At 33.4% G+C, this 15,465-nt stretch overlaps 1 protein-coding gene and 1 long non-coding RNA gene across 2 annotated transcripts; both read left to right on the forward strand.

Moving 5' to 3' along the window:
• Window positions 1-2,725: 2,725 nt before the first annotated feature.
• On the forward strand, window positions 2,726-9,237 carry LOC127709558 (TNF receptor-associated factor 3-like). Its single transcript, XM_052215163.1, has 2 exons — window positions 2,726-2,886; window positions 8,216-9,237. The coding sequence occupies exon 2, from the start codon at window positions 8,239-8,241 to the stop codon at window positions 9,235-9,237; it is 999 nt and encodes a 332-aa protein (XP_052071123.1). The 5' UTR covers window positions 2,726-2,886; window positions 8,216-8,238.
• A 307-nt stretch (window positions 9,238-9,544) lies between these two features.
• LOC127708765 (uncharacterized) lies at window positions 9,545-15,246 on the forward strand. Its single transcript, XR_007985373.1, has 3 exons — window positions 9,545-11,905; window positions 13,442-14,413; window positions 14,700-15,246. It is a non-coding gene; the product is annotated as an uncharacterized LOC127708765 (long non-coding RNA).
• The last annotated feature ends 219 nt before the right edge of the window (window positions 15,247-15,465 follow it).

Genomic DNA, 15,465 nt, shown 5'->3' on the forward strand with positions numbered 1-15,465 from the left:
TTGGATCCACCAACTCCACACTTTAGAACCTGATGGTCTTAACGAAAAAGATGAGAAAAGATACAGGAAAGATAAAGAATAATTTAGTACACAGCATCGTCCTTTTTATCCTGTAATATTGGCCAATGGACGTTGCTAACTTCAACTACCAATTTTGTAAAAATCTTGAACTTCATCCAAATTATGTATTATTTTCAAGGCAGCTCAATTCAAGTGCAACATATACATTGAGCTGCAAAAGTTTCTTATCATCTACATCCGATTTCACCTGGATAGATGCACGCTTGATAAAGCTAGTTAGTCTAGCGAAATATTGCGTTTATTTTCATCATTTTGTAAATATTTTAAACATTCTTATATTTACATACTAAATAGTGTGTTAAAATTACATTGTTAGGCAATCTATATATATATATATATATATATATATATATATATATATATATATATATAAAAATTGCGGAATACAGATCTAACATTGTTGGGCTGTTATTTAGACGAATTATATATATATATATATATTTCGGCTAAACAAATAGCCTTCGTCAGTGTCAATAATTTTAACAATGACACTGAACAACAAATGTTCTTAAACCCTGCTGACTGCCATTGGCGATTGCCAAATAAACGGATCACCGATGTAATAAATGGATCTTAATTATAAATTTAATACTAAACAGAAAACAATAAACTTGCGGAAAAAGATGGTATACCGCAAACAAAAGGTGCAAAGGTTTTGTACACCATATCCGAATTTCGACAATTAATGTCTCTTCAGTGATGTTAGGAATCGAAACGGTATTTGGAAAGCCATACAATTTACCTCAATTTAGGATAGACTCTTGAATTTTGAGGAGTCAAAATAGGATGAACGGATCATATAAACCCGAAGGCAAATATAATACAAGCCCAAACGAAAAAATATAAACAAGTCTAAATTGAAAACAACGTTCAAACCTATGCGTTGGATAAAAACCGCAATTTTTATACGTGTGCATGCAAAACAAATTTCTTGTTAAATAGATATAAGAAGATGTGGTATGAGTGCCAATGAGACAACTCTCCATCCAAGTCAACATTTTTAAAAATAAACCATTATAGGTCAAAGTACGGTCTTCAACACGGAGCCTTGGCTCACACCGAAAAGCAAGCTATAAAGGGCCCAAAAAATGACTTGTGTAAAACCTTTCAAACGGGAAAACCAACGGTCTAATCTATATAAAAAACGAGAATCGAGAAACACTTATGAACCACATGAACAAACGACAACTACTGAACATCACGAATTGTTGGCTTGTTGGATTCCTACAGATAACAAATACATACATTAGGCCGTTAATTTTCTCGTTAGAACCGTTTTACATTTGTCATAGCTTGCTATGTTGTATAAGTTCTTGATCATTGTTGCAGGTCCTACATATGTTAACTGCTGCGTAATTTGGTGTCTGGTGGATAGTTGTCTAATTGGCATTTATACCAAATCCTCTTTCTTTTATATCATACATTATTTTGTACGTTTTAAAAAATAACTTGATTCGCGATGTCCTTTAACTGCCATTAGATGTAAGTTTATGAAATCTGCGACACAGCTGGACTAATTTTGCCTGGCAATTGAACTTGACAGGATAGGGGGGAAATTGAGCGCTCTTTACCCGCCACATTCTTTATGTGCCTGTGATTCAGTGGTTGTCGTTGGTTGCTGCTTGACATATGCTTTTCGTTTATTTTTATTGTCAATTAGGCATCTGTTTTTTCTCTTTAGAATTGTTTCATATTTTGTCATTTCGGAGCATTTTAAAAATTACTTAACGATATGGCTTTTCTCATTGTTGAAAGCCGTATGTCAATCTATAAAGTTGTTTGCATTCTCATTCGTAGGTGGATAGTTGTCTCATTGGCAATCATACTCCATCTCTTTATGTTTATATCTATAATTATTTTACGTCAATTAAACGAAAATCTGCGTAGCAAAAACATTCAAATTTTTAGAATTATCAATGAACAAATTTTGGAAATATGTAGATTTAAGACAGTTCAAAGATTTATTTCAACAGATTTTAAGTTCAAATTGCATTTTATTCAAATGTAAAGGAATATTTATTCAACTATGTGTCAGAAAATATAAGATGTTTATATGTATCTATATAAAGTCTTGTGATCGATTTCTTAATTAAAGTTTAACATGCCGAAGTTGTATGCAACATCTTGTTAAAATCTGTGACATCACCCTTGTTACTGTAACTAGACATAAAAGGATGTCAAGCGGTTGAAACATTTTCAAATGTCTGAATTTGGCAAAGGGGACACGCAAACTTCTTATTTAATGTCCCGGTAATCAATAACTTCAAACAATATATAAAAAAATGTTTGACAATTACTTGAAACCTGAGTTATATAGCTGTTGACACTTCGATCTTTGGTATCAATAAAAACAAAAGTACTTTTTATTAGAGCTACAGTGTAGGTATTTAAATTCCGTTGTGTACAACACAGAACAATTTCTACATTATTTACAATATTTTGCAAGTTTCTATGTACCTGTCCATGTTTAAGTTAAAATGGTATTTAAACATTTCAGTTCAATGACAAATACCTCAAATTAAAAGTTTTCATTTCAACATTTAATATCAATTGACAGAATTAAAGTCTGTTTGTATTTACGATCCCCTATTCATTGGATTGAAATTCTAACTGTTCCATTTTTTCTGCAGATTAATGAAGCGAAGACTAACGGTTTTAAATTGGGTATTGATAGCAGTAATAGTTTTCCCTTTGACCAGGTAAACTTGGGGTATCTGTTTACACGGTAATTTTATACAGGTGTAATACAGTCTCTATGTACATAATTATGATAGGATAGCACAGAATAAACAGTCACTAGGAACAGTAGGTATGTTACTTACATTGTACTTAATGTTTTACACCTTTATTACTGTAAACACATATTTTATGTCTTAATAGAAATAATACCACATCGTTTTCTTTTTTATAGAGTATAATTATTACGTTGCTTTCATTTCTTCAAATGGTCATTATATAAGAATCTATATTATTTTGATGATATATTACGTATAACATCTTTTGAAATTCCGAAACAAGAAGAAATTAATCAAATCATAGTGAGAAATCCTTTTAGTCTGAGACTACTATAACACAGTGTTATAGTAGTCTCAGTTTTAGTTTAGTATTGAGTTTCAGTATCAAATAATTGAGCAGGGCATCGCACATCACGAGGTCCATTAGAACTGTTAAAAAATGAAATGTTTCTCTAAAAATAAAAATAAATAGAATGAAACAAAAAATACAAATACAATAAAACCTTATATTGTAAATATTTAGTGAATGAAACTATGTGCGGTGATAGGTCATAGACACTTCATTTTACGTAGGAAACTAGTTTTTGTTCTTGCTATTATTATTTTTTAGGGGGGGGGGGGGGGGGGGGGGGGGGGGGGTAGAATGAAAGATCGACAAAAACACGAGACTACCGTTCAATCATCGACTATATTTAAAAATAAACATTAAATAAAAAAAAAACGAGGAAGAATAGTAGTATTTTTTAAAGGCAAATGCCACCAGTGGTTGATAATTTTCATATTAGTACATGTAAATGAATTATATAATCTAAGTCGTTAATTAATTCATTTAGAAATAACATGACTCTTGGCAAGTGTTAATGTGATTAATTTTCTTTGGAATAAAAGTTCAATTTACTTTTTACAGTATTCAATAATAAGTACTTTAATTCTACTTATACTTTCAATAGACTTTAATATATTTTTAAGAGGTCTTTCTTGTCACGTATCCATAATATGTCTTATTTTGAACTTTAATGCGTCTATTGAAATCAGTGGTGAGAGAATTAAATAATGTAGACAGGAAAGAATTGATCTATATTAATTTAAGAAAGAATTTAGCGGTGTTCATGAAAAAGCCTTTTTTATCCTTGATGTTCTAGTTATGGTGCTAATATGATCTAAATTAGTAAAAATAGTGAGAGCAGAAAAACTCGTTAAATCCCACCACAGGCAAGAGTTCCATATGGCACCACACCATTACTAAATGAACACAATAAAATATCACAATTTCTTTCGTGGGGTAAAATATTCAAATGTTATGCAAGTAACAATAAGACTATCTAGCCAAAAAAAGTTGTTTGTTTACGTTTTTACTAGCGGAATACAACCACCTTCTTGGTTTCGTGGTACCACGTTTGGTCAGAGTACGCAAACCAATAAATAGCCAAGGTATATTTTCTGCTCTCTGTTGTACATTCAGGAGTTAGAGTAGACTAACGAGTTCAGTGTGATGTATGTCTTTCTTGTGATCTATATTGAAAAGGAGGTGTATGATTGATTCCCGATGAAAAAAATATTCCATCTAAGACAAAATAACGTAGCTGTAAGCATCAATAGGTCACCGTACGGTCATTAACAATGAGTAAAAACCCATACCATATGTTAAGCTCTGTTTTTGTTAATTAACTTGATTTGTATCTTCGTATCGGATTTATGTAATTTGAAAATTTGAAAATCTGTTAACTTTTATGGCCTTTATCTATGCTTAAACAATACACCATACACATATATGGCAGACAGCATCCAACAACAACAATGACTGAACAACGACTGCTGGCTTTGGACAGACGTATAACTAATTATATATAATGTAATGTGGATTAATATGAGACCGACATAAGAACAACCGCAGTTACTAGCTAATTCAAAGCAAATTACAACACATAAATAAATCATGTTTTCCCAGACTAAAATATCAATCAGTCCAATCCAACCGTTTTATCGTCAAGACTTACATGCTTCAGAAAAGCATGACATTGTGCAAAATTTATATGTGTGACCATACATTTTCATAGCTGTATAGCAGTACATTTATATTTTATTATGTTTTAATTTATGAAGAACAAAATCGATGTAAGTACCGATAGACAATATTCAAAAATCTAGCAACATTGATAGATTATAATAACATTTCAGAAACGTTAATTTAAAGATTCAATCAGTTAATTAACTCTTAACATTTCAACTCTACTCCTCATCAACTCTTCTCTACTCCTCGACGTAGACACAGTCATGGTCATCGACATTAAACATCACCTACTCTCCAACATGTATCTATTAAAGATCTGCTGCCATTTATACAAAAGCCGTTTATAATAGGTATTCATCACATTCGCACGAAGCTTTATTCATTACCACTTTCAAAACTTAATTCTCTGTACAACTTATGTTTGGAAACCACTTTCTAAAACTTTCCTTTGCAAACAAAGGTCTCGAGCCATCAACTTGGGCAATATCCTTCATCATAAATCAGTTCACTCGAAAATACCTCCCTATTTTAAAGACCAGTCTGTACCTATCATTTCTTATACCTATACCAATCCAATTGCAACTAAGATTTTTAACTACGAACACTTGTTGCATGATCTCAATATTGACGACTTCACGTCTAAAGGTACCTCCTGGTTGCACCTGTGCTAGTTCTCATTCATATATAATCCGACTGGCCACGTTATTACTGATGACCTAAACATTGACAATAACACTTCTCTGCGAAATATGTTATCCAAAGGCCCGAAATATAGTGAGCCCAAATCCATCAATTGGAAACACAACTTCAAAACACTGATTGGTTCAATCGAGGATTATGTCAGGCAATGAGTTACACGCGAGAAAGAAGACGTAGATACTTTTTCCGAGTGGAGTAAGGCTGTGGGGTCGTTGATACAAATCAGAATTAAGACACTGAATGGGTCTATGAATGCCCATGCTACATCAATCTTTAAAGACCCAAATGTTGCAAAACACCTGTCCTACCACCATGACAAATATGTTGTTGTTCCCGCAGATAAAGCCCCAAACAATATCGTTTTCGTGTGTAAATCACATTACATAAATTGCTTGATAAATGAATTAGGTATTGACAATTTAATTGCAAAATCAACATATACCCCTCGACACTTACCAAGGAAGAAATCCTGGATAATCATAGGTCTGTTCTATGTTCATTTGGAATTTCAACCAAAAAAGACGAAGAACTAGATCTTCCTGCACTGTATTGGATACCTAAACTACATAAGTGTCCTTACAAACAACGTTATATTCCTGGGTCTTCCAAGTGCTCCACGAAACCTCTTTCTCAAAAGTTATTGTGCAACTACTTATTCTAGATGCGGATGCTAAAAAATTCCTAAGATCTTTTAGAGTAAATACAATCTAAGACTCTTTCAGCTTGTAATAATATTGAAACATTTGACTTTTCATCACTTTACACAAGTATTCTTCATTACAAACTAAAATACAAATTGAAAGAGTTGGTCCTGCTATGTTTCATAAAAAAAAAATGGCCAACGTAGATACAAGTATCTTATCTTCGGGAGGGACAATTCGTACTATGTGAAAAAATCACTCTGATTCAAACAAACAATTATCTGAACTGACATTATCAAGATGAATCGGCATTCCCATGGGAACTAACTGTGCTCCTCGTCTTGTCGACTTGTTCCTTTATTCATATGAGGCTGACTTCATTCAGGAACTTCTTAGGAAGAAAGAAAAGAAGTTAACAGTATTCTTTAAATTCACTTTCCGCTATATAGATGATGTTTTCTCACTAAATAATTGAAAATTTGGTGATTATGTTCAACGCATTCATCCCATCGAACTTGAGATAAAGGATACAACAGATACAGTAAAGTCTGCCTCATATCTTGACTTACATCTATAAATTGACAATGAGGGTCGGTTGAAAACAAAACTTTGAGAAAAATCAGCTTCCCAATTGTGAACTTTCCATTTTTATGTAGCAACATTCCAGCAGAGTCTGCATACGGAGTTTATATCTCCAAGTTGATACGATATTCCAGGGCTTTTATCAACTAATCATTATTTCCTTGATAGAGGGTTGCTGCTCACAAGGAAGCTATTAAACAAAGAATTCCAAGTGTAGAAGTTGAAATCATCCCCTCGTAAAATTTAGATCATTTTACGGACGCTATCACGAGTTGGTTGACCGTTATGGAATATCTGTTTCACAGATGACAAATGATATGTTTCAATTGTCATAACTACAATCCCGTTCCCCTTTCCCCGAGTGTGACCTGCCGAATTAGAATTGTCTCCGGTTTGTACTAACATGATCAACACGACCGATGCCACATGTGGAGCAGGATCTGCTTACCCTTCCGGAGCACATGAGATCACCCCCAGTTTTTGATGGGGCTCGTGTTGTTCAGTCTTTAGTTCTCTATGTTGTGTTTTGTGTACTGTTGTTCGTCTGTTGGTTGTTTTTTTTCTTTAGCCATGGCGTTGTCAGTTTATTTTCGACTTGTGAGTTTGAATGTCGCTTTTGGTATCTTTCTCCTCTCTTTAACATGGATCGTTTCTAAAGTTACGGGCCCTATTAACATTAACAAGCTTATAATTCGACTTGTACAAAAAAATAGGGAGACATTCATATCGCATTTACATCTTCTTGTCAGTTATCTGCATCAATTCAAACGACCACTCAAACTTGCCTCGAGTCGTTTGTCATTTGTCCCCGGGCTCCGGCAAGGTCAAACTAGACTTCAAAATTGGAATTAGCTGTTTCTCCGCTTAGCACGTAGCATTTAGGCTTAAGAATGTTCGCTACTCTGTTTCAAAATAACAAGCATTTGAAAAGATTGTTATAAATAGAGAGTATATAAATAAAGGAACTAAAAAAGCAGAAAAAAATTAAGGGTCCGTGTGCTTGTTTTCGAGATATAAGCCATTAAAAATTTGGCGGGAAGTGATTCTCTCTAGATTTTCCATACATTTAATATTGGCACCTTTTTTCTTTCAAAAACTGTGAAAAAATAAGAATTTTATAAGATTTCATAATGTATCCTGGTATGATATGTCTTCCTGTGGACTGTTACCTTGTGAACTACTAGCAGTACGATACAAATCCTGCTCAGTGTGTCTGTATAGTACAAAGCAGGGTTCATATTGCTAATAACATATTCACGTCCTGATATGCAAGTAATAATTTAGAGAATGTACCACCATATTAAGAAGCAAATCAGTTATTGCATACACGTCAAATTATGCATTTATAAGTTTTGGTCGAGAAATTAATATACAGTATACACTGGATCCGCCATGGATTTTTATTGGTTTATTTGTAGTTGTTTTTGTGTATCAACTCATTTGTATAGCACTGTTTCATTATCTAGGGAAAGGAAGATAAGAAGAAGACATGGGACTGCTTAAACGTCTTTTTGAAGAACTTCCAGATGACGTCATCTGTTCTCTCTGTAACGAGGTTTTCCTTGACCCAAGAGTTTTGCAGTGTAACCACATGTTTTGCAGCGCGTGCTTAGTACGCAGATCTGCAAAATTAAAGGCTGATATCTGTCCAACATGCGAAACGCCTTACCATGGGCCTTCTTGTAGACAAGCTGACGAGGGATTCAAGTTAAAACTACTGAACCTTAATGCTATATGTAACTACAAATGTGGCATGAAAATTAAAATGGCGCATCTACCAGAACATCTTAAAGACGAATGTCAACAAGCACCAGTGTCATGTCCCAATGCGATCAAAGGATGTAAGAAAAAGGTGAAACGGTGTGATCTGAATAAACACATTGACGAATGCAATTTTCGAGTTGTAACTTGTGAAGCATGTGGGCATGTAACTATTTTCCAAGACCTTTTCACACACCAAAGTAGAAAAAAATGTCTAGAGCGTAAGCTTAAACAACAAGTTATAAGGGAATTAAGACATGCTCATCACGAAGTAATAAACCACAGGTCAAATGTCAAAAGAGATCATATACGCCTAGACATAGAACAAACCAAGAGAGTACTCCAACATGCCCGTTATCTCCAAGAACGAAAACATAAACTCCATCAGTTACTGCTTTCACAAAACAATAATGATGCCATAAACAGTGAATCTGAAGACAGTTTTTTCTTGACCGACCTAGAAGAATTGAAAAACAAAGATAAGTCTTTATCCTCAACTCCTGTTCACTCTAGATCTACGGTTGGATCACAGCAGTGTGATAGGTGCCTTAAGCATTTCTTCCCAGGAAAGAACCATGGAAATTCTTGTCGGTGGCATGAAGGGGTACGTATACATTTCGAAAATATTTTTTGTAATGATCAAACATCTCACACGTTGTTAATTGTCAGTAGAATGCATCTAAAGGGTTTCAAATATTACATTCTGATACTATGTTTTTTGTTGTAGAAAGACAAACCATTCAGTCGATTATGTAAAAAAAATGCGACTCAGTGTCATACAAATGAGAGGTTTAGCTAGCTATAAAACCAGGTTTAATCCACCATTTTCTACATAAGGAAATACCTGTACCAAGTCAGGAATATGACAGTTGTTTTCCATTCGTTTGATGTGTTTGAGCTTTTGATTTTGCCATTTGATGAGGAACTTTCCATGATGAATTTTCCTTGGAGTTCGGTATTTTTGTTATTTTACTTTTTACTTCAATTTAAAATATTCATTCTTTTTCTTTTCATGTATTCTACAGCCGGTAAGTTTATGTTTATCTTATTTTACATAAGTAATTAGTTCCATCTGAATTTACCAATGAGGTTAATTATGTTTTATTTTTGCATTTGTTTTTAATATTTTCAAACTGATTTTCTGTTATAGTTCAAAAATTAAATTACAACCATATACTAGTATAATGTATTGTCTGAAGTCTCCTTTAATGCTTCAATTAAACCCATATAAATTTTGACGACAGAAGTTTATTTATAATTTTGCCAAACACATATTTATCCTGTACTATGAATAAAGCGTCTGTGGTGAAAATTATCCAATTTAGTTACTATCTATTTGGTAAAAGTCATAAAAGTATTATCACATATTGTGTCTATTTAATTGTTGGTTTTTAAACGACATTAAACGGGCAAGTCATTTGGTTTTATGAACAAGATCGAAACGCCAACACTCAGTCAAAGTTAAGATGACAGATGTGAGAAAATTATTCAGTATGACATGACGAATGAATATTTTTATGCAATCATCAGCATCAACACAAGTAATAGACAAAACGATTACTGAGGTATGCATAATACAAGGCTTGGAAAATTCAATAAATTGAGAATGGAAATGGGGAATGTGTCAAAGAGACAACAACCCGACCAAAGAGCAGAAAACAGTCGAAGGCCACCAATGGGTCTTCAACACAGCGAGAATATCCCGCACCCGGAGGCGGGCTTTAGCTGGCCCCTAAACAAAAATGTGTACTAGTTCAATGAAAATGAAAAATACATATAAACACTTGGAACTATCATATACATAAAATAAGTGTAATTGTGTTAAATTATACATCTAAAAAAATGTCTTCATTTTCCTCAAAGACTGATTAATTGGTTGTTAGTGTTTAACGCCACTTTCAGCACTATTGGCTATATCGTGGCGGCCAATTTTAATTGGTGGAGGAAGCCGAAATGCCGGAGAGAACCACTGATCTACGGCAGGAAAACTGGTACTCCTAGTCAGTTAAGCATTAAAGATCGGAGTCGAACATACCTGCCACATGCTAGGTTCGAACTCACAACCTCAGTGATGACAGGCTAGTCATTGCTGTAGATAAACTACTGAGATAACTCGGCCACTCTTTTTCTTCAAAGAATAGAAAACTACAAATGCATAAAAAGGAGGCAGAACATACCAAAGGAAAATCAAAACTCACAAAGTGAGACCAACAAAATCGTGGCAAAAAGAAAAACAACAAAAAACGAAAAAAAACAAAAACAACAGTATACAAAATCCTACACATAAAATTAAAATCTAACCAGCATGAACCCCGGGTCAATATCAGGTACTCTGGAATGGTTAACCCATTCTGCTTCACATATGGCACCTTACGTTTTGCACATGGTAATTAAAAGTTCGGTGTTGAGTCTCATTCGGTGATGTCACAATCGGGGAAGAATGACTTCAAAATCTGATATATCCGTGGTCAACTATGACACAGATATACCAAAACGGTCAAACACCTCATGATGGCGGCTGTAAACTTCCGAAGGGATGACTTCAGTTTTACCACTAGGAATCATTTGTTCAATAGCTTCCTTACTTTAATAGGATAGTTGGCAACGTAACCTGTAATATTATTTTGCTGAAAAAGAAATGTGTATCTTAAATTAATTGGATGTCTAATAATAAAATTGAGAATGGAAATGGGGAATGCGTCAAAGAGACAACAACCCGACCATAGAACAGACAACAGCAGAAGGTCACCAACAGGTCTTCAATGCAGCGAGAAATTCCCGCACCCGGAGGCGTCCTTCAGCTGGCCCCTAAACAAATATATATACTAGTTCAGTGATAATGAACGCCATACTAAACTCCAAATTGTATACAAGAAACTGAAATTAAAAATAATACAAGACTAACAAAGGCTAGAGGCTCCTGACTTGGGACAGGCGCAAAAATGCGGCGGGGTTAAACATGTTTATGAGATCTCAACCCTCCCCCTATACCTCTAGCCAATGTAGAAAAGTAAACGCATAACAATACGCACATTTAAATTCAGTTCAAGAGAAGTCCGAGTCTGATGTCAGAAGATGTAACCAAAGAAAATAAACAAAATGACAATAATACATAAATAGCAACAGACTACTAGCAGTTAACTGACATGCCAGCTCCAGACTTCAATTAAACTGATTGAAAGATTATGTCTTCATCATATGAATATCAGGCACAATCCTTCCCGTTAGGGGTTTAGTATCATACCATATATGAGAAGAACATAACCCGTGTCATGCCAACAACTGGTTTTTAAATGAATGTGTTTAGTGCCGATGCAAAGACCTATTATGTCTATTAGTATTAACGTGTATTTTTTTTTCTTTCATGTTACTTGAATTGACGACTTATACAGATTGTAAGTATTTTTACAAAACTCGTATATCTTTTCTTTAGTAAAGGATTATAACATCCTTGTAAATTGTTCAAGGAACTTTCCATCTGACAAGAGAATATCATTTCAAGTTTACTCGCAGATTATTTATTGTTCTTGAACACAAGTTGTATGAGAACTAGGAAAATTAAGCGAAATAAATTTCAACAATTTTCATGTGAATATTTCACATGAGATTTAACATCAGAATAATCCTATATACAACGATGGAGACAACATAAATTTATGCTTTCCACTTGATTGCAAAAATGGTTCTTACTCAGAATAATTCTGATTAAATAATCAACTTAAAGAGGGCAACAGAAATGTTATGCATTATCAGTATGACCATTTAACTTTTATTAATGGATGTTTTGGGCTTTTACTCCATTGAAAAGGTAAAAACCGCGTTTACAATTAAACACATGGCCAAGCATTATCATGCCCCACCTCAGCGATAGTTGGGAGCGTTATGTTTTTTTTTGTCCTCCGTCTTTGCTCGGTTGTCCGTACAGTATCAAGTTCAAGTTTTGGTTTAAGGTAATTAACCTTAGTACACAAGTGAATTCTAATGTGAGCTTTTTAAAAATATGTGTCAAATTAGGATTTGATCCAGGTTTCACTGAACATGGAAATGTATTATTGTGAAATAAGTAATATATTCTCATGGTAAAGTGTCGTTTAAGGTTGCTTAATAATTGTATCAATGTATCCCGTTTCTACGTAGCAACTTACCCTCTGCCCCATCTTATAGTGCTCACATATCTCACTTTGCGCATTAGAACATTACGATCGTGCATGTTCAGACTGCATGGACGTCATTAACAGGGATGTGCTCTTGATACAAACACTGGTCCAATAGAGTTATGAGGAAGAACGACAAAAGCGATATGCACTACGTACATTAACTTAACGGTCACTATCACAAATTAGTTACATGCATAGATATATCAATGTCTAAACTAACCAGCGACATGTTTTAGCGGCCTTTTATCTGTATGTACCAGAAAAATCGTCTGATCGGTAAATTTACTGATTATGTCATATTCCCGAGTGTGGATTCGCATGGCGGGTGATTCATTTATAGCAGGATACATCTACACTACTGCATTCGGTCTCGCTTTTTTTTTAAGGTCACGCGAATTCCTTAGTTTTTTTTTACCTTGATTAGTGTCTTCTTAATGAATTAAAGAGATTTGAACATCGATAAACATGTGAACTTTCTAAAAAGATATATACTAAAATATGGTTTTGACCCAGATTTTCGGTTTCACTGATTATGGAAATGTGTGTGATAGTGTGAGAGGGGTAAGGTGTCGTATAGACACACATCCTTACTTTGGATATAGATTTGAACGAGATATTTACCAATGACCGTTGAGTAACCAAGTAATTGTCAATCAAATTGTCGTATTTCCAGTACTAGAAGTAAGCTATAGACTGTATATCTTATGGAATATTGTTATACCAAATTTGGGTAATGAATTATATATTTTCTTTTTCATATCCTGCTACGAACAGGTACCGGTAAGTCAATGTATCAGTAATATTATTGATTAAACTGGGACTATTGCGAGAAGTCACTGCTAGAAAAATATATAACACCACAGCGTCAACTTAATAATATCATTAAGCTATAGTAAGCTCTCATAAACACAATGTTTAAAGGTAACACTTATCAATTAAAACAAAGGTTTTATAATCTGTAAGGATAGACATTACTTTATGGCTATCAATATTTTTCTGACGTGGATACGCCAGCTTTGTAAACAAATAGTTGTTTGCTAACTGCAGTCTCTAACATCAACAATACAATATTGAAATTTATAATATATATAAAAAGGTGAACTTTGATCGATCAACGTTGAACTCTAGTTGTAGTTAATTTGAACATGCAATTGACTGTAATTTGATAAAAATAAGGAGATTAAAATCATCCTCCTTGAAAGGAGATGAAACAAACTTTAGTATGGGAAATTGAAAATGCAATATGTAACCGTTTGTGATAAACCTTACGGTGCCAAACGTGGAGCAGGATCTGCTTACCCTTCCAGGAACACTTGAGACCACCTTCTGTTTTTGGTTGGGTTCGTGTTGCTCAGTGTTTAGTGTTTTCAATGTTGTGTTTTGTAGACTTTTTTTTATCTTTTCGTCGTTTTTCGTGTTTTGTCAAGGCGTTGTCAGTTTGTTATCGACTTATGAGTTTGAATATTCCTTTAGTATCTTACAAGTCTCTTTTTTAAAGACTTTATTTGAAATAATATATATTCAAGTTAATATTATAAGTTTTTGCAGTTGCAAAAAAAATAATATGATACATTTGCACATAAAATTTTGTCATTTGTCATTTGAAAGATCATTTTGACTATTTACTGTTATATGAAAATAACATAGTATTCAGTAAAGATAGAGATACATCTTTAGACTATTAATGTCTAAGTTTTTCTCTTTCATTTCATATTCCACTGAATCTGACTGACGAAACAGCTTTTTGTGAGTAGCTTTAACTTTCAGTAACATATCATGTTGGGTATACAATATAACCATTTATATATACAAATATACAATAATTGATTTTATGAATCAAACGTACGATTTGAACAAAGTTTAAAAATATATTAAACAAACATTTTCTACAATCAAAAGTACATTCTATATTAAATTGGAAACATAATCTGTAAATAGTTCAAAGTCTCTGAGTGTGACAAGTGTAACAATACAGTATTACTGATATTTCCTTTATTTTTTTCATATGCTGTTCCTATGAATTCATCAACAGGGGGTAAGTTTTTATTCGTTTCTGTGAACGTTTTTTCAATCATATTTAAACATATAAAATTCCAATTACGTCATGTAAAATGTATATGCAAATCTTTTTAAGATTAAAATGGTATGAAAAGTACAAGAAAAGCACAAAATCGTTTCAACTCTGAATTGAATTTACATATTCAATTTGTTGAAAACATCATAAAAATAAAAATAAAAAATTAATACACTAAATGTCAAATTGAACACAAGATGCTTGCCAACATATTTGTTAATCATACACGAATCACCATATTTTTCTTGCCAAAATAGTAAAAACTAACATTTAGTGTTAACCATCGTCATAATTTATAACAAAATAATTTCAACCTTGCGCATACTTTTTACATCGCAATGACCGTGAGGGCATTCCGATGTATTGCTATCGCCTAGATTTCCATTACATAACTTTCGTTTTGGGTTTGTAACCGATCTATAAACATGATAAATACGCGGATATTAACGAGTGCAAATTAACATTCCTTATCGTTTGTTATAAATACATCTCTTCAATGAATACTGATAAAAATATTTTTGTTTAGAATATAAATTAATAATATGAAAATGTTTTTTCGTTAGATATATATATATATATAAGTAAAAAATCATTGATAATATATATGCACACGTACCGAAAAATTGTGTTATAGAATGCGGAAGAATATCTCAAGAACGTTTTGCGACAATCCCGGCAAGGACCGGTAACTCTGTAATTGTTTTTGCGGGAAAATATGAATGCC

This window comes from Mytilus californianus, unplaced genomic scaffold, assembly GCF_021869535.1.
Source record: "Mytilus californianus isolate M0D057914Y unplaced genomic scaffold, xbMytCali1.0.p SCAF_7, whole genome shotgun sequence".
Classification (NCBI taxonomy): domain Eukaryota; kingdom Metazoa; phylum Mollusca; class Bivalvia; order Mytilida; family Mytilidae; genus Mytilus; species Mytilus californianus.

What these genes read in the sequence shown, in the direction of transcription:
- LOC127709558 (XM_052215163.1), top strand. Translation starts at nt 8,239, where the DNA reads ATGGGACTGCTTAAACGTCTTTTTGAAGAACTTCCAGATGACGTCATC.